Here is a 20,566-nt window from a genome sequence, read left to right as displayed (position 1 = left end):
ATGAAGAGAGTATTGAGTCTGGCAACACAGACAAGATTTTGATTAAGGTCAGACTGAGGTCAGATTGGCACGTCACCTTACAACTTTACCCAATGTATAGGGAAGAAGTGGAGAAGACTATTGGGTTGAAAAACTCTCCTGTCACCCAGCAGTATCCTCACAGTGGCCATCTACAATAAACTGTGTGCTTGGGTCCAGTTTGAATTTTTCAAATGTGGGGAGGCAAACAGGCATTCTAACTTCTGAGGTTAAGAAACTCTGGAAGACCCATTATAAAATTGTGCTGTCAGCTGCACCTTTATCACCCTGGGAAATCTTACTGGATATAAGAGTATGCTGTCACTCGTTTACCACTGCTACTTACCTGACTATGGCTATTCCTCTGAATTCTGAGTTTAGCTGCTTCAGTCTCCACTGTTGAAGGTCCTGCACCTGAAGGTCACAGTCTGATACTTGTTCCCCTTGTTCTGTGTTCAGGTATAATTACCAGAAGCCCCAGGCAGCTGATGGGACACAATTGCCACACCACAACACAGCCACCCTGGCCACTGTCTGTGATGTGAGCTTCAGCCACTCCCCTGTCACCCTCTGCAGTGGAGGCCCCTGGCTGGCAGCCCCCTTAGGAAGCTGTGTTGTTAGATTTTACAAAAACAGATCAAAAAGCTGCTTTTTTTCTTTTAAAGTTAAAAGCAAATGGGGGCTGGCACTGAAAGCAGGGCTCAGTGTGGTTTTCACAGCTGTGTGGTAAGTGTATGGGTCTATGAAAGATGAGATTATGGTGTGCTGTTAGAAGTGCAGGAGGCAGGTAACCTTTTTAAGGGTCAGATTTGAGTTACACCTTTCCTCTAGATGTCTGGCATACTCTACTGTTTTGAGTGAAAGCTATATCTAATCTTGTGTCCTATAAATTGTACACTCCTGTTCTTTGGCAGTTTCAGAACATCTTCAAACTAAAAGCACGTGCTGATTTTAGGCAAAGGGTTTGTGTGCCTGGTAGGATTTGGGATCTTAGAAATAAGCTATGATGTCATGCTTTCTTGAAGTTGAAAATGTGGGAAAATCAGGAGTTATGGGTATAAAATGAAAGTCCTACTGAGAAATTGTGAGACCTGATTTTCTAATAGTAAGTGAATGTTAGGAAACATCAGAATTCGGCACTACAACCTACCAAGACGCATTATATAATCCTGAGCCTAAGCTACTGAATTTGAGATGAAGCAAGATCAGTAAGTATAATTCTTGTTTATGGGGGTGAACCTAGATGGGGCTAAAGGCCAATAAAGCTTCAGTTCAGTGTTTAAAAATTCTGATTTTGCCTTCAAAAATAATAGTTAGGCAGTAAAATTGAGAGAGAAACTTCACTATGAGAAGCAGCACATTTTTTATAACTCTTAGCTATTAATACAAGCTGTGCATGTGTTAAATTTGGCTGCAATGGAAAGGTTAAGTGTTATCCTGCAGGTTTGATAAACTCCACTGTTGTTGTCACAGGTCTTTAAATGACTCTATTGATGGGTTTTCTTTTTTCCTCTTTCAGTGCCTGCCATTGCGTGCTAAGTTTTCTCTTGGCTCTGCCTGGCAGGAAAAAGAGGAAACTACAAAACCCCATTAGTTGTCCATTTGCAGAATACCCAGGCTTTACTCTCAATACCCAAAGAAATACAACGGTAGGAAGTTGTTTCACATCCGAGCCAAGATAAGGTCCTGGAGGTTTATTATTTTTGTTGCCTGATAGCATCAGGACTGGGGAGCAGGGGGCAGAGAAGGAACAGCAGATCAACATCCCATGGGGACAACAGAAGGGAAGACAGACAGATAGCCAAGTGCCGACAGCTTCAGTCAGTGCTCCCAGAGGAAGTGTTGGTTTCACCAGATGAAATTAATACACAGAAGTCTTTACAGAGGCATTCAGATGTGACATTGTTTGAGGGGCCTGGCTGTATGGAAGATGTATAAAGCACTGAATCATATGTTTACATATAATTAGGTCTGTATTGACAAGCCAGGTTTTCCTTTTGTTTAATAATTTCCTACATTAACATCAAAGAGCTTGTTTTTATAATGAAAACACGTTTCCTTTTTTGTTTTGCTTTGCTATAGCTCTGTATTAAATTGAATGCAAATCATGACTCACGCAAAGGTGACTTGTATGTGTAGAGATTTAAAGCCTCTAAAACAGACACAACGTTAAAAAATTTCCTTCCTTTGGATGTATTCAGGGTTTTGTTTTTTTCTGTGTGATCCTGGGTAGCCTTAAAAAATTTGTGGCTACCACATAATTTAACTGTGCTTATTAACATTAACTTTCAAACAAGTTGGATAGGATTTAAGATTCCAGTTTCTGGGTCAGGAATTGCTTCCTTAGACACTCTACAGAAAGCTCAGTGTAATGCTGTTAAGACTTCAGTGATCTAAGGGATAACTATGCAGAAAACACTACAAAAAATATTTTTTAAATATGAGATAATTTGATATCATTGGAATAGGAAGCTATAATGAAATCTGGGCTTGGTTGGATTTGCCTCATTTATTTTTAAATACATTTAAAATGTTTCTAAACTCTACAGAAATAGCTCAAATACAGTTTGAGATAACTAAATCAGCATTTAGGACTTGAGAGCAAAGTTGATAAAATTTTTCATCTAAGCTGAGGGAACTAAAAGTGTTTGAAGATAAGTATATTCAGATTACAAGAGGAATGTTGTTAATGTTAATAATTACAATGAATGTTTAACACTGAACAGCATTATTAATAATTTTTATTCAAAAAGTGTACACAACACATTGTTGGCACTGAGTGCCATTCAGTTACTGTTTATTGGAAATTTTAATTGTAGAAGTTGCTTTGTTTTTATGTGTATATTTGTGCTACATTAGGAAAGTGAATTTAGAATGTTAAATAAGTATGCAATCCTGTGTTTTTTACACTTTTTCCAATGGGTGTTGTCCTCCATATTTAAAAAGGATAACCCTCTGATGTCTGAGCAGGGCAATAGTGATCGAGCTCCTTTCCCACAGAATGTCATATCCATGCTTTCCACCCCTGCAGCTCTCTCAGTATAAGTTTTCTCATATTTCTACTTGGACTATCAAATAGAAGAAAGTTCTTGGAGACCCACGGTGGAGGATGTCAGCTTTTTAGATTTAACTCTGCTGAAGTTTTACAATAACTTTTAATGTAATTTTTTTTCCTTAAGGCCGAGCCCCTGACACCAAAACTCTCAATTTGGAGACGGTTGGAGTGAAAACTAACTCTGAAACTGGAAAGATTATTGTTGATGCCAGTGAAGCTACTTCTGTTCCTCACATTTATGCAGTTGGAGACATAACAGAGGTACTGAGTCTACATAAACTATTTTACAATAACAGGAAGCCAACTTTGTTCCTGACTAATAACTAGTCCCCAGATGTAGTCATGCTCTAGTGTATATCTTAGTGTTTTGCACTTTTTCACTTGGCAGGGCTGGAGTGTTTATGCCAGCCACCTGGGTCAGTAATTTCCTTCACAGGGATCTTGTGAAGTATCTCAGCATGAGAGATTATTGCTGATGTTTATCAGGGAATGCATCATTGGTCAGAGGCTAATAATGATGTCTTTATCACTCTTATTATCTTTCTAATAATGTTTGTATCACTTTTGACATGACTTCATGCTGCCTGGGAATGCTGAGTGAAAGCAATTCTTCTGTAGCTAAGTACTTTTGCTGGGAATGACCATGACAAGTTCTGTGACTGCATTCTGGGTATTTTGGGTGTTAATTGAGACTGATCAAAAAACAGCTTATCAGCTCCCTGATGCAAAATACTTCTGAGTAAGTACTTTCCTCTAGAATAAGAAAAAGCAATTGCTGAAAGTACTAAATGCATTTGACTTTTCTTCATGAATTGGGAATGATTATGCTAAACAAACATGAGGGGTGTGGCTTTTTTGTTTGGGTTTTTTGTTGTTCTTTAAGAAGGGGACATTATAATTTAGTTTTTAGAGAGGTAAAACCAGATTCTGTGGTCTTATTCTAGTGCTATTGATAATCTATAGTCATATATGACAAGAATGGCTTGTCATGATAAATGTGCACTTAAATACTTTCAATCTGCCAATTTTCATTTTACATATGAACTCAGATTATCTGCTGTAAATTGGGCATCCTCAAATATGTTGATTTCATAAAAATGTTTGGATTCTGAACTGTAGAGTTGCAGGAGGATGTTGTCATCATCTGCCTGCTGTGCCTGGAAAATTTGGGCAATATGTAGAATACAGAGCAATGCTGGGCATTGCAAGATACAGAGTTCTCTCACCTGTTACTGGAATTGAGGCCTTTCTATCAAGATTGTTTTTTATATAGTGCAGGCATCTGCCTTACAGGTCTTGTAAAGCTAAAAACTGTAGCAATATCCAAACAGTGTTGAGCAATGCTGGGCATTGCAAGATACAGAGTTCTCTCACCTGTTACTGGAATTGAGGCCTTTCTATCAAGATTGTTTTTTATATAATGCAGGCATCTGCCTTACAGGTCTGGTAAAGGCTAAATACTGTAGCAATATCCAAACAGTGTATATAGTATAATTTTAGAGAAGTTTAAAAAATTTCTCGTTCTGCTATGTTTAAAATATTTTAAAGGTCTCTCAAATGTATAAACCTTACAGGTGCTTTTAGTTTCTGAAGAAATTGTAATGGATTAAATGATGTCTTGGGAATTGCCCTGCAAATTTCTGACTGGACTCTGGAGCTGCCAGAGACACTTAAATCTCATAAATCTGCTGACCACTCCTGACCTCTTCCCTCTGTGTAGACATGTGTTTCTTCCTGTCTGTCTCCATCTTCATGTGGACTTGCCATTTCCTTTTAAATTGTGTTTAAACTCTTTCCTTCTCAGATATTTCTCCTTTTTTTTATTTTTTCCCCCTTGCTCTACACAATTTCTCTCTCTGGTTGTCCTGTCCAGTCACTCAGAGCTTTGGGATTTTGTAGAGTTCCTCTCCTTTCTTCTCATTTCACATGCAGATCCCCTCTGTATTTGTCACTTCTTGCTCTCAGATACTTCCTAAAGTCCAGTTTCTGCTCACAGCCTCCTACGCCTGCTTGTTCCTGATGTATATGGCTTGGCTGCCTCCTGCTCTCCAAAATTTTCTTTTTAATTTTATCCAAGAAGCAGTTTAGAGGCAAAGCTGGCAGGGCTTAGAATCTGTTGCTTATTTTCCTGCCAATCTGCAGTGTTATTTTGGGCAAGTCATTTCCTTTTGGATGCTTTTTGTCTTCTGCCCTTTGAGGATTTAGGTAAATAAGAAATATAAAGTTGGAGGCAGGATGCTCTCCTCTTTCCTTCTCTGGATCTAAAAAATCATGTCTTCATTTATTTGTCATTTTCATTTTGTTGTTAAAACTTGGATTTCCTTTTCCTGCTTTTGTCCCTATTAGTGCAGATTTTTGAACCTGAGTGGTTCAATAGACACTTCTAAGTGTAAGTGTTAAAAACAGCAGCACAGTTCTATGCTGTGTCCAGTGTACAACTGGGGGAAAAAATTAAGAAGATAAGTCAGTGCTCTGTAGAATATTCCCTTAAGCTTTTATCTGTATATTAGTTCAATACAGGGAATTAAAGAGATCATCATATAGTACTCATACATTTCAAGTGTTTAGAGATAAAAAGAAATACTGCCACTATCTTATCTGTCTCCAGCATGTGACTTGTGTAATTCCACTTGCTAAGCAATGAAGTTTATTTTATTTGAACACTTAAATAGGTTTAGTGGTTTGTTTTTTTTAAAGCAGAATTAATTTAGATAATAAATTTCATTGGCATGGGAACCAGCACTGAAATAAATTTCTGTGTTGGTGCTTGTCTCAGATTAACACATGAGAATCAAGGGTATCCTGCTAAGAACCACAGAGCTGCAGAGCCTGGTTGTGGTACTTCCTGGGTGTGACCTGCCAAAAGAGCAGGAAGGGGAATCTTGTTCCTGTGAGTGAGCATCAATGATCCCTAAGAATCATTATAAAAATTATTTTTTCTTCTGGTGTTCCTGCTCAGGATTTCTCTTTGCTCTGCTCTGTCCCTGTTAGAGTTTCTTTGCTACCATAAAGTGCTTTTGCTCAAATTGTGCAAGTAGTTCCCAAGCCCTCCTCCCTCCTTTACCCCTCCACACTCAATAAATACTGAATTGCTACCAAAGAGCAAGAACTGCTTTTTTTTTGTTTGAATTCAATGCCCTGGCTGGAAGGGGAGTGAGTGAGGGGGCAGCTGAGTTTCCTGATTGCTCAGAATGACTGTTTTCATTTCAGAGTCCTACCCAGCTGGCATAAATAGGAATCTGTGTGTGCATGGGTGTCTTGTTGCACCCCTGTATGACAAATGGAATCCTAATGTTAGCCAAGATTTCATCTGGAAAAAAAAAAAGGGAAAAAAATCTTCCGGATGTGAGTCAGTTTGTGTACCCTCAAAAAAACATTATTCAAGTTTTGGCAAAATATTATTTTCATCTGGCAGGTGAAATTGCATTTCAGCATTTTCATCTTCTGTAATCAGGATCAGGAAAATCAAGTTGCAATTTTAGTGTAAATTCTTTTTTTTTAGTGCTGATATAAACTCTCTGTGTTAAAATCCTTCCTCCAGTAGTGTTCTTGTTGAAAAGCATGGCACACACTATAAAGACATTTTCTCAGAAGGAGGTTTATGGTCAGGCCACTCTACATCTGTCATATTTCAAAGGGTGTTACAACAAAGATGTGTAGAGAAAGTGGAATGTACAGTATGTTGCTTTGAATAGAAATGAGACCAAAAAGAGTTGTGTTAGAACAAATACACATTACTTCAAAGCTTTTTAAACTCTCTTAGGACCATCTCAGTTAAATGTATAATCCATTGGAGGATTCTTATGAACAATTCGTATCCATAATCATCAGCAGAGTAGTTCTACACATGACTGCAAAGTGAACATTCATTTCAAATATTTACCGAGGAAGGTCTTTAAGTCATTGTTTATGAGGAATTGGGCTTTATCTGCATGGATGTTTTAGTAATTAGTTGGGTTTTATGGAATGCATGGCAGTGCTTTCACAATTTTATCTCTCGTTCCAATCTTCTATTCATTTCTGGAATGCCAAAACAACATATATTTCCTGCTAGAAAAATGATTGGCAGACATGTTTCAGGCAAATGTGTGCAAGAAAAAACAAATTTCATCTGGTAAATTACATTTACAGGCTTGAAAGTCAAAATGCTGGATTTGAAAAATTGTGACTTGAGGGATGTTAGAAGGAAAAAGGGATAGACTTGCAGCTTTGTGATTTGTCATGAGCTGTGGAGGAAAAATAACATTATTTATTCATTAACAAATAGAATTGTGATTTCTGTTATCAGGTTAGATATAATGTTTCAGATTTTCTTTTGCAATTGGACTTTTAAGTTATTAGTACAGACAAAAGCCTAGATGCATATTAATGTGTAGATAATTAATATGGTATGTGTGCTGAAGAAAATGGCAGCTAATACCATGTACAGATTCTGTTTATCAACACACAAAAAAAGATAAGCTGGTAAAGAGGAATGGATTCAAGTAAAAACCTTTATGATAATGAAAAAAAGTGAAAAAAATTTGAATGTATGTGATGGGGAATTCTTATTTTATTGTCTGCTGAGAAACTTATTTTGAGAGCTTATTGAATGACTGCCTCTAAGTGGGGCTTTGCAGGAGTGTGATAAGTGCTGTATCTAAATAGGACGTGTGTGAATCAAAACTTCACACATTTTATAAAGCCTTCCACATTGTGCCACAAAAGTGTTTCTCAGTTATGGCTTTATTATGTTTTCTCCTCATTCCTTCTGAATTCATGATCTCTTTTCTCATGTCAGACAATAATTTTGATTATATGTCTTGGATGACTCTTGAACAATGGGTTTTTTATTAGATTTATGAATTTTGATTAGTCTTATTAACCTACATGGACTGTTCTTCCTTGGGCTTGAAAATATTCCCTCGCCAATACCTTAATTCAGTTTTCAATAACTTTCAAGTTCTTTAAAAGCAGCTCTGCAGTTCTGATGCTCCAGCAGTGCTGTGCCAGCACTCAGAATTAAGGTTCTGGCACATACACAGCCCTGTTTGGATATAAAATGTACTCAGGACTCATGGCTTGGACTGGAGCACACCCTGGTCATATCCTGCTGTCGTTCCTTTTCTCACTTGCAGGAAGTTTGCATTTGCCAATAGCAAACCTTTCAAGCCCCTGTGTAACAGCAGAGCCTGAGCCCAGGACCAGCTCACCCTTTAGGTCACAGTGCTAGCAAAAGAGCTTTCCACTTTTCCAGTCCAGGACCAACTGAGGAAGTCAGTAACAGTGTCTACAAATAGCTAGGTTTTGTGCCTGTGTTCTGTAAAAATGCGTCAGACAATTTTTTTAAAGGTCTGATATTATAAAAACACTGTTGCTTTAAGCCAGGCTCATCTTGCTTTGAAAAGACAGTTTGAAAGATTTCCTCATGGCTTACTTTGGAGAGAAGGGACAGAGTGAACAGTCAGCATGTGAATTTGTGCTGCTTTTCAAGAGGTGCCATGACAAGATATAAAGATTTGACATATTTGTGGCATTTCCCCCCCATTAATACAGATAGTAAACTCAGACTTTAAGGCATGTTTGGACAGAAATTATTATTGCTTTTTCTATTTGGAGCCCTGGCTACCAAGCTGGAATTCCAAAGATTTGGCTTTCCTCTGACCATTGTCCCAGGAGAAATCTTTGGATGCCGCTTCTCCTTGAGCTCAAACAAAGCTCTGTGCTCTCTCCTCAGGGCCGTCCTGAATTAACACCCACAGCAATAGCTGCAGGAAAACTGCTGGCTCAGCGTCTCTTCGGCCAGTCTGCAGAACTGATGGACTATGACAGTGTGAGTTATGTCTTTTTGCAGTAAGAACAATCTTTGGGTTTTTTTCTTTTAAAGACTTTTGAAGGAATTTCATTTTGTCACCTGGAATCCAGCTTTGACAGCAGCCAAGGTGGAGGTGTGTGCCTGTGCTACACCTCTCAGTTATGCACAAGTGTCTGCCAGGCAGCTGCTGCACAGGGTTCTGCAGTAACAGCTTCTGCTTCCTCCCAAGCAGGTGCCCACCACAGTCTTCACTCCCTTGGAGTATGGTTGTGTTGGTCTGTCAGAAGAAGCAGCTGTGCAACGTCATGGATCAGACAATATTGAGGTATGAAAGCATTTTTAATTTTCTAGTTGGTGTCAGAGTTGCCCTGTGGAAAGGCAGAATTTTTACTGCTGTATTAGGTAAAATTATTGGTCCCAAATACTGTGTTTATAGTTAGTACTCAGAACTTCAGTAGTATTGTAGCAGGTCACAATGGGAACTGTTGACTTTTGGGCTTAAAATCACTGATGGGGTGTGACAGCTTTAAAGCAGCTGCCATTTCAGCAAGTTACATTGTGCAGTACCATTAAATAATGTTTATGTTACTTTCTACAAGTTACCCTTGAAAACATATATTGTGTTACTCTTACTTGGGAAAATTATTAATGAAAAAATAAGAATTTACTATTCAGAATGCAAAATTACAGTTTGTATTTTGTTGTGGGATGCATTATTATAGATATGAAAAGATTCTTGGATTTCATTTTTTTTCAGTAAACAAGTCATTGAGTCTTTGGGAGAAGCTTAAAAATGCTATGTTTTTTTCCTTTAATTTCATGCATTAGTCTGAGTAGCATTATTTGTGAGGGTTTTTTCAGTTTTGTTTTTAATCTAATGATTCTCTGAGAAAGGTTTAAGCTCTTACTGTACTCTCCATATTTTTCTTTAAAATAACTAACAGATTATAAATGAATTAGTATTTGTACAAAGATATAAATATGTAGTAATAGTAGTTATTATAGTAAAAAGTACCAGGTTTTGCCATAAGAGTATTGTCTAACACCAAATGTTATTGTTTTTCCTACCAGGTATACCATGCATATTACAAACCTTTAGAGTTCACAGTGGCTGAAAGAGATGCAAGTCAATGCTATATGAAAGTGAGTTTTGTGGGCTTTTAACTTGCTTTTAACTTAAAATGGGATATGGTACAGCCAACTTTAAAGAGCATTGATTGCCAAAAAAACATCTCAAGATGGATATTTTCTTGGTGACAGGCATCTTGAAATTGCTTTACAGATATTGGCATTTTTCAGAACTGACATTCTGTTAATAAATACCATCTTTGAACTGCTTTTAAGGTCCTAAAAAGCATTTCAGCTTCAGATCAATCTCTGCTTCTCCCAGCAAAGTTCTTAACTGGTTACGTGAAATATTTATATTGACACCTCTTGCCAAAAGTATGATACCTTCAAAAATTAAGCATAGGGCTTATGAAACTACAGCAGCTATTCAGTTTCTACTCAAGAAAGCAAAAAGCTCCTGGTTTAGACCAAAGTGTCAGACCTCAAAAGGGCCTTCTGCAGCAATCCAGTTGCTCAGTGTTGGAAAGGTTTTTGATGCTCTTGCCTACAGTAGAGGATCTTAGCTAAGATGAAGTGCAGTGTTGGTAGAATATATAATATTTTCATTTTCTCCCTTTTCTCCTCATCATCAGGGAGCAGTCATTTTTAAACACACTGATAAATGTGTTTCTCAATTAAATTATACAATATTGTATTGTTATGTAAGGAGTGTCCATTGTCATTAATTGCAATCAGTTTTTCTGACTATATTTTGTCCTCTCTGAATTATGTAAATGCTTGCCTTAAGTGTCCCAAGTACCAGTGTGACAAAGGTGATGATATTCAATTTTATATATTCCCTTTGAATTATGTCAATTAGAGTAAATATTTAAGGGTGAAGTAGTAACAGGATAATAGTTGTTGGATTATGTTTAATATAGTACTTACTAAACTCTCAAAACATATAAACAAGCATTTAACTTGAGTCTTTCAAACTCTATTGTGATAATTATTCCTTTAAAATGCCTTAATATTTAGAGTCTCACATTAGGATTGCTGCTTTTCGTGGCATTCCTGTTGAAAGAATTTAAGCTTTTACTGAATAGCAGAACTTAGTAGCTTAGTGATAATTTAATGTCTGATGGGAGGATGCAGGGACAGACTGACTTTCTCTTCATAATTATAAAGATGGTGTCCTTAAAGGAACTAAAACGTTTTCATTAAGTTCACTAATAAAAGTTAAATGTGCAATGACTCAGGCTCTCCTAGATACTTATTAACCTCCATCTTTGGCTGCTTCTGAGGCTCTACTCCTTTTTAGGTTATGTGCCCCTTGTGGTAAATGTATCTCACCAAACATGTATCTCACCAAAGTGCTTACTGACTGAGTCACAAAGGTACAAAATATCCTGGAACTGTTAGTGGACTTCTGTGAAAATACAGCTGATAATGGTAGGGATCTTCTGTGAAAATACAGCTGATAATGGTAGGGATCTTCTGTGAAAATACAGCTGATAATGGTAGGGATCTTCTGTGAAAATACAGCTGATAATGGTAGGGATCTTCTGTGAAAATACAGCTGATGAAAACAACTGCACAGGCTTGGAGAAGTGCTGAGGTGGCCACTCAGTGGGAAAGAGCACTGACCTGGTCACCAGACTACAGAAAGTACTTTGAGGATTTCATACAAATGGCAAACAACAATTCCAGAAATTATTGATGTCAGTGGCTCCCTCAAGTCTGAAAGAAATACACTAATAAAGCTCCAGTTCAGGAAAGTGCTTAAGGACAATAAGAGTAAGAGCTATTGAAGTCAGTAAGACTTAAGCAAGTGCATAAGTTTTTGGCACACTGGAAATAAACAGCTGAACTAGGATCTTGGGCCATTCCAGTTTCATTTAATTCATCTTCAAGCCTTATCTGTAAGTGTTCTAAGAAAAGATCTTTTTGTGATGTATTGTTTTCAGATGGTGTGCTTACGAGAGAGGGAGCAACGCATACTTGGCCTTCATTTCATTGGACCAAATGCAGGCGAAGTTATTCAAGGATTTGCTCTTGGAATCAAGTAAGTACAAAAGAATGTCTCCAGCTTCTAAAGCCTGCTTCTTAAGTTATTGTAAGATTATAAAAGATAGCTGCCTAGTTTTGGCAACACTATAAAGAATGCATGCTTTTTGTTACTTTTATGGAGTATTGCACATATTTTCACAAAAAGTACTGCAGTTCTTCATTAAGATGTACTGGATTTGGTTACTGTAATACTGGATGTAGTTAGGGGAATAACTGAGGAAAATATATTATTGATTTGATATAGTTAAAGCAAAAAACAGAATTAAGCATTAACTTGACTAATGTTAGTTTCTTCAGTATAGTTTCTTCTGCATTATGTGCACAGGATAGGAAATCACCATACAGTTTTGCAAGTTGCATACAGTTTGCATATTTAAAAATATATTTGTGCTTTTCAGAAAAACCTTTCTTTACACCTGCCAAGCGTTTCCTTTCCTAATCTCATCTTTAAATTTGCACAGCCATGGCTTCTTAAAAGTTCAGCAAGGTTTGCATGAATTCATATATTGCTGGGGTAGAAACTAAATATAATATAGTAAAAAAGAAACTTCTGCAGGATAATGGGAGAGGGAAGATAGTTTATTTGAAGCGATCTGATAATTGCAATAAAAACATCCTTTGTGATCTGATCTTAAGATATTGCTCGAATATTAATATAGAAGTCCTCCATTTGAAGGAGTAATCAGTGATTCTCAGTTCTCTCTGGTTAAATGGAAAAGCCTTGCTATGCTTTTTGTGTGCTACAATTATTTTATTTGCTTTTTCCTTTCCCCTTCTTATTGCTGATTCACATTTTCAGAAATGTTAATTCCTATATTTACATTACAAAATTGTAATTTTTAACTCCCTCTTCAAAGTAAGTAGTCTGGAACATCATAAATCATTGCCAGTTGTGGTGTCAGTTCATTTTCCTAAATTTGATCACCATTTTACTGCAGTTTTAGTCTTGCAGTTGTGAGTGACTATTATAAATGAAAAGCAGAAAGGATTAAGAAGGCAGGACCACAAGTATCATGTGAAGAATATCTTGGAAATCACTGATTGCAGTGTACCCTCAGTACACGTTTTCAACATGTGTTTGTAGTCCATTAATTGCCAGTGGTGTAGATTGTAGAATACATTTTTTAGGATGTCATTTTTTTTGAAGTTTTATCCAAAATAACCATTGAAAAGGAAGCACATGAAACTGGAGTGCTTTTCTGCCTTGCTTGAGGGAAATGAAAACTTCAGCCACAGTAAGAGGTTCTCAGCAGGTCAGATTCCTGTATTGCTTTCTATTGCATTTCACAAATCCAGAGCTTTCAGTGTGGAACCCCCACTGTAAAAGCTGCTCTTCTCCTTTGTCAAATACTTCTTCAGCTTCTCTGAAGGATGATTTTTCATCTCCCCACCCAGCACTCCAGTAACATCTATAGTCAGCAAAGATCTTTTGCTTGTCAGTGCTTTTTTAGATGTAAGTGGAGACACCAGAAGGCATCTGTAGCTTCCTTTCCTGTATTTTGTAGAGGGAGATAACATTATTGCATAGAGAGCTCAAAACAATCCTTAAATTCAGGGCTATTTCAGCTATTCTTACAGCGTGGCCTGCCAGGAATAGCAGTTCAAAAGAAAGTCATCAAGTCTTAAGAAGGTTACTGGACAAGTAAGGGAATTAAGCAAGTGGGATTGTAGCACAAGGGAGTTTTGGTGGGTTTTGTTTGCTTGTTATGTTTTTTTTTTTTAATAAAAGGCTTTTTTTCCATGCTTATAACACTGATATGGTCAGTGGAAGCACCAGAGACTTTAAGTTCATGGAAGAATATTCTGGTATTATTTCCTTCAGCAGATTCTTTCCAACAGTTCCAATTAAGATTTTCTTCCTCTGTGTGTATGTGTGCATTTTTTTCCATCTGGAGTTAGTGAAACACACATGTATGTACAAGAAAAGCTGAAGGTTGCAGTTTTGTCATATGTTTTTGCCACAGGCTCAGTTGTGACTTAGGGTAAATTGCTTAATTCTCTCTGTCTCAACTCTTATGACAATTCTTTCCTACCTCAGAGCTGGGAAGCTGGGCGTCTACATGTTGTGTAAGTGCCTGAGAAATAATAGACAGTATTGTTTGAAGAACAAATGCAACTCCTCTCTGTGATCAAATGGACAAGAGCAGAATTATTTTGATGTTTTAGGGCCTTTTAGCTGCTTCAGGTGAATAGCATTTGACTTTGTGGGTCATTTGTTGTTGTTGTTGTTGATTTTTGGTAGGTGTGGTGCTACGTATCCTCAGATGATGAAGACAGTTGGCATTCACCCCACCTGTGCTGAAGAAGTTACCAAGTTGCACATTACAAAGCGTTCTGGCCTGGATGCAACAGTCACAGGCTGCTGAGGTTAAATACCATCCCTGGAAAGAAGGGAAAAAAGCACAAAACATATTTGTAAAGAAAAGGGGCACTTAAAGTTGAAACAGCTTTAATGGTTCAGGTTACAGGAATCTTTCTTTTTCTCCTTGTAGAGACCTTTTTCTTACAACCAAAAAATTTCCTTGCACCGTCACAATTCTAAAACCAATCTAGTCCTGCTGCAACAAATCTCTCTCTCTAAGGGCCTAAAGCTCTTCTGTTGCTGGGAGCTAGGGAATAATCACAGTATTTTATATGTAAATATAACTAAAGCTCGTGACATCTGAGGCCATCTGCAAATGAAGCAGTTGTCATTTGGGTTTCCCTCTTGGCCAGCAGAAGAGTCTCACATGCTGGGAATCAGACAGGACAGAAGTTTGGTGGGATGCTTTGTCCTGCATGCTTGGATTGCTCATTACTGATCCCATATTGAACACTGAGACTCTCTATTTACTCCTGGAAACAAGTTTGTGGGGTGCATAATAAAGGGTAAGCAGTCATCTTTGGGTTCTTTCCTTTAAAATGTAATATGTAATGGAATTGAATAGAAAATCACCTGAAGCTGTTCTGCTGCTGGAAGAATCACAATGGATTAATCAGTAGCAGCCTGGTCACAGTGTTATGGAGAGGACTGAGAATGAATGATCTCAGAGGTGCTAAAGAAAGAGTTGAATTTTATGGTGGCGTCTCTGCCTACTCCTGAAATTTTTAGTTCAGCTCAGTCCAAACTAAATTGACACATCTCACAAATTACTGTTTGAACAGTGTATATTAAGCTGACAAGTAGAGTAAAACCCTCTAATAATCCACCTTATGCAGCATTTTCTGTTTTATAGAATGCAGAAATATGGCTGACACTGAAATATTTTCTTGGTTTGTTTTTAAGACTTTCTTACTGATGAGCTGGAGACTCTATCTGAACTGACTTATGTCTGGCTTTAATAAAACACATTACTGAAGGAAACTACATTAAGCAGTGATCCAGAAGAGAAATGGTCCTGCCCTGAGCAGAGATATAAAATAATCATCTGCAACTTTTTCTCTCTCTTTTTTTTTTTTTGTGTACTGGCCTGAGTATGAAAGCATTACCCGGTTGCAAATTCCTGCTTATTTTTGTGCTCTCCAGAAGGGGGAGGTGCTGGCTCATCTGTGGTAGGAGAGGAATAAATCAGAGTGAAGCAGAACTTCTGTGCAGAACCCTGTTAAGGAGGCAGCCTGAAAAAGGCACACACAAACCAATCTGCACTGAATTTCAATCCCAGTCACAGTTTCATACACCCTTTACAGCAGAATAGTGTTCATTGGAAGACACCAGCTTCAGGTGAAACAAAATATATCCTTTTTGCAGTCAGTTGATAGCAGTGTTTTATGTGTGGAATTTGTTTTCATTCCAAACTTGTTGTAGTTTTGAAGAATAGTCTGATGATCATGTATATATTTGCTGTTTTAATGTGATTGGTATTTCACTGCTGCAGCAACACAGACAAATGGTTGGTTTATATCGAGTGTGAAACAATTTTTACCATAAGAATTGTATACCTGCCTGAGAAACTATTAGACAAAAGGGATCAAAACTGCCTTGTAAAATAGGATTTAACAGCATTTATCACACTCTCATTGATATGAGAATATTACAATTTTTTTTAACTTAAACAACAACAAAAGAAGTCCTAAATGTTTTCTCTACAAATTATCCTGATTTTTTTTTGGTCCATGTTTCTGGTTCATAAAATAGAAAGAATTGATACAGTTGGACTCCAAGTGGCATTCCCTATCAGACCTGCTGATGCCATTTTTCATGAAAAATGGCATCAACTACAAGTTTGTAGTTGACAAGAAATATTAGGATTGGAAGTGTTTTTGAAACAGTGCCTGAATTTTGCAGCTGCCTTTAGAAGAAGTGATGAAAACTTTATATCTATATAAATAGGTGCATACCTGCACATTCAGAAGTCTGTTTCCTTTAATAAAGGGCCTTATGAGTATGATGCAGCCAAAACCCTTGCTAGATTTTCCTCAGCTGTTTACAAAAAAGGAGTTCAGAGTAAATTAGGGTTTCTTAAAATGTTTTACTTAATATTCCAAAATATAGAGATACAGCCTAATAGAGATTTTGCTGTGAGAAACAGCTCACCTCTGACAAAACTCCAGTGTTTATGCATACAAGCTTTTCTTTCCAGTGATTATCTGTTATAGTTCCTTTTGTTTTCCAAAATGAAAGCACTGGTGTTTAACCAGTAAAATCTGCTTCTCTTCTCTGCCCTACCAATGCATCCAGCAGACAGAGTTCTGTCCCTACAGACAAATCAATGGGAAGATGAGTTAATTTCATTCATCATAAAGTTCAAATTAATTATTTGGCACAGCAAATAGAGAGATCTCAAGGAAATATGTCCTCAGTGCATATAGAGTGTGAAACTAAGGCATGTCATGGTTTTCAGAAGAAACAGAACTGTGTTGGTTTTAGAATTGCTGAATGGCCTGCATGAAATTGTTCCTGTCTCATCAACAGCAGCCTGGTTCTGTTCCTCATTTAGTGGAAAATGCTTTTGCCCCCTGAAGTAAAACCAAACATACAATCCCACCTACATAATAATGTCAGAATCAACAGCAAGACAGAATAATGACAAATATTGTGATTGTGCTTTTTTTCTGAAGGATTCACCAGGGATGGTGCTTTAAAATTGTTTTTAAAAGCCTGACCAATGTAAATTGAAACAATTGATGTACATTGCAACTTCTTGATTGCATGTGAAAATGTACAAAAAAAATCTAGTCAGGCTTCTTAGGATGCCAGCTGATGAGGATTTGTTTGTCAAACCACACCATGGTGCAAACAAGTCTGAGCTTTTCTGGGTCCTTCATATGTGTGATCTCAATATTTATTGTGTTATGAATCAATTAATAAATAAAGAATATTATTTTCTAGTAAACATGTGATTGCATTTGCTTAACTTTGTACACATCATTTCTGCTTACACTAGATAGATTTTTTGATCTTAATGCTGTCTCACTTGGTTGAAGTATGCATTAAGGAAACTAAGAAATAGACTCAGACCTTTTATTAAAGAAATGTTGATACTTTTGTATCTGTGTGTAACTGAATAACCATTGAGATTTTTCCAGGTTGGATGACCTCATATTTTAAATTTAAGAGAAACTGTAGACTTGGTAAGTATGGTTTCAAATACTGTCTTTTTACTCCTGCTAATGAGGTCTAACAGGTATTTGCATTGTCCCTGCATGCTGACATGCTTCTTGAAGTCTTGTCAAGAGTAAACTCCCCAAGTGCAGTCTGAGCATTTTACAGGGCTACAGTATTCTACTTGAGCTGTTCACTTTGGGGTTTAAACTAGAACACAGAGTGGACAAAATGCAGTGCTACAAAGCCAATTAGTAACTGTGGATACTGCTAGGTAAAAACATTAGAAAATTAATAGAGAAAAGACTAGCAAAATGTATTTAGAGCTCTGAGCAACTTCTCTGTCAGAAAAGTAAAGGAGCACATTGTTCAATTCATCTCAATTTTCTTTTATATCTTTAAGTCCACTGATTTTGATGAGAAGTTCCCATTAAGTCAGTTGAGCTTCTGAAACAGGGTTCTTTAGTATTGCCTGAGTATATGCCCTGGATTTAATGCTGAGAACAAATATTGACTTTACTCTATGTAAAGGTATTTCTATTTCTGCATTTTTAATTATTTTAATTTCCTAAAATATTTCTGCAGGTTTTAACTAATTACGATCCCTAATAACAGTCCTAAAAAATGTAATAAGGTAAGCATAAATCTTATTTTTTTTTAATTTCCATATAGCCCCTTAATCCCAAAGCAAAAAGAATAGCAGATGAGCATACAGACAAAATAAATTTGGAATAGAGTTTAGTGCATTATTTATATTATACCTAATGATAGCTCGTTCTCAAGGTGTTATGCACAATTAAGTTTTGCCTTTTCCAATTTCTGCATGTACTGTATTTTGTTACATCTACTGAAAAGTTTTTTTACAGTTTAGATTACTCCAGACCAGGAGTTGCAAAAGATACTTCAGTACAACAGCTACACATTTTTTTGCTGGCACATTTATTCTGATAAAAACATAAAAGCTGTGGATGCCATAGTGTTTCTAACCAAAGCAGTTGAGTGTTTTAAAGACTTTTGAGTTTGAAGCCTTCTCTTCAGAGGCTCGTGTCTGTCCAACAAAGTAGGCAATTCTGTGCCCATATAAATTGCCATTTGTCTAAATGCCAGTGACATCAGAGTACTCAAAGTTAAGGCTGGCCATGAATTTCAGTGGGATGCAAGTATTTGTCTTAAGTGCTTTGTTAAAGGGGAATCAATATAAGCATATGCCAAAATGTCTTTCATTATTACAGTTGGGGAAAAGGCTGCAATTATGATTCAAAACATAAAAGGTACAATAGACATCTATGATTAGGCAATGAAATATGCCTTTAATAAGCATAGTGCAGACAGTTTGTTTTGCAATACGTAAACTTGTATAAAATTCATTGACTTTTTCATTCTTTCAGATGTGTGTGCTCTCTTTTAAGAGAGATTTTTACTTTAATGCATTAAGTTTTCCTGATGTTCTTCCAGCAGAAAGGCTGGGTTTGTATGCATTTATTCTAGTGCCAAACTTGGATTTTACTGGGAAAAGAGGAAACAGCAGAGCAGACCTTTTTTCTTTCTTTTTTTTTTTTCCTTTTTCCCAGGGCAGCATGCAACAGATATGCAGTAATTACTCTAACTGATTTTTTTTTTAAATGGAATATTTCTGTCCACTACATGTCAAAAAGCTAATTATGTTTCCGTTGTGGTACTCAAAGTCAATATTGTCAGCTCTTCTTAGTTCTAATCCTCTACATAGAATTTTGATGGGCCAGGTGAAATATCCCCTTCAGCACCTTACTGCAATTCTTGTCAATCATCTTGCCATGAAAAACATGCATATTACAAAGGCTTTGGCAACACTGCATCTGATTTCAGTCTTTAATCTTATATGCACCTTAAGAAAACATCATTCCAACTACTGACATTCTGTTTGGGACATTAATGGGATCCTATTTGCTGTGGGAAACAAAAGAAAATTATCTAATCCTTAATGGATATAATGGAACTCTTTGGCCCTCACAGTGTAAAGACTTAGTAAACCACAGATCTAGGAAGAAAACAATTATGATGAAGAAATTAAGCAGAATATCTCAGGTGAATAAGTAAGAAAAGGCACATTTATTTATTCACAATGCAATTGTAAACAATCTTGCTTCAGGCACTGTTGGACTGAGGAGAGTGTCTGTTTTTGGAACCCCTAGACTTTCTGTGCAAGGAATGCTGCTCACTGTAGTCCATTTCTTAGCATGGTACTGTGTGTGCCACTTTTTTGTTGATTCTTATAGACAAGATCTAGCACATCTAAAATCTTCTGGTCCTACAATGGAAAATTAACATCATTCCCTAAGAAGCTGGAATATAAACTAATAAGGCAGGTTTCCAGAATCTGATTGCATCAGTCATAAAGATATAGTATGAAAAGTGGATATTCCCTGGGGGAGAGTGTGAAATGAAGACCAGTCTTGTTTGAACAAGGTGCTGTGCATTGTTAGGGTAGAGATATTGGGAGTTGCAGCCTGTCAGAACCAGCATCTCCAAGGAAGGGGTGGGTGAAAATTTTTCCAGGTAGAAGTTTCAGCAGTTTGTAATAGAGTATGTCCAATCTATTAATACCTTTATTTAAGGAAAGCCTTTATACTCCATGAAAGATGAACTATACCCCTACTGCACCTCCTGCTCTGCTTTCTTCCAGATCATACAAACACCAGAAAGACTGTTGGGGTTTTGCTGTCCTCCTTTCATTTACTTTAAAGCAATATGGGAATTTGGCTTGGTATTCCTTGTTTCAGCATAAAGCCAAAGACCAAGATCCCTCTCCTTAAATCTTTCACAAGGAGACTCTTTTTCCCAAGGCTCTGCAAGGAATTACCTAGGTGGTAACATAACTCAAACAAATCTAAGCTGTAGATACCTTTTCAGTCCTTCTCTATTAAAATATTATGTAACTCTAGTATACTAAAACATGAAGGGAAAGAAAACAGTGAAAAAAGACAGGCTTTAGGCTTTAAACAAAAATTGAAAAAATAAATAAATGTTCCCTTCTTTGTTGGCTCCCTGTGAGGAAAGGCCCAAATGCATTTTTTCCATGGTG

General features: G+C 36.9%; 1 protein-coding gene across 1 annotated transcript in view; it reads left to right on the top strand.

Moving 5' to 3' along the window:
* Nucleotides 1–17,296, top strand: part of TXNRD2 (thioredoxin reductase 2) — a 33,401-nt gene extending 16,105 nt beyond the window's left edge. Inside the window, exons 12-17 of the mRNA XM_039724782.1 lie at nt 3,198–3,334; nt 8,790–8,885; nt 9,100–9,192; nt 9,939–10,010; nt 11,882–11,979; nt 14,227–17,296. Of these exons, the coding sequence (XP_039580716.1) occupies nt 3,198–3,334; nt 8,790–8,885; nt 9,100–9,192; nt 9,939–10,010; nt 11,882–11,979; nt 14,227–14,350 (620 nt within the window). The 3' untranslated portion in view covers nt 14,351–17,296. The remainder of the gene's footprint in view (nt 1–3,197; nt 3,335–8,789; nt 8,886–9,099; nt 9,193–9,938; nt 10,011–11,881; nt 11,980–14,226) is intronic.
* Nucleotides 17,297–20,566: the final 3,270 nt, after the last annotated feature.

Source organism: Passer montanus, unplaced genomic scaffold (assembly GCF_014805655.1).
Source record: "Passer montanus isolate IOZ18808 unplaced genomic scaffold, ASM1480565v1 scaffold53, whole genome shotgun sequence".
Taxonomy (NCBI): Eukaryota; Metazoa; Chordata; class Aves; order Passeriformes; family Passeridae; genus Passer; species Passer montanus.
Note: the sequence above shows the minus strand (reverse complement) of the source record. Positions and strands in the feature narration are given on the sequence as shown.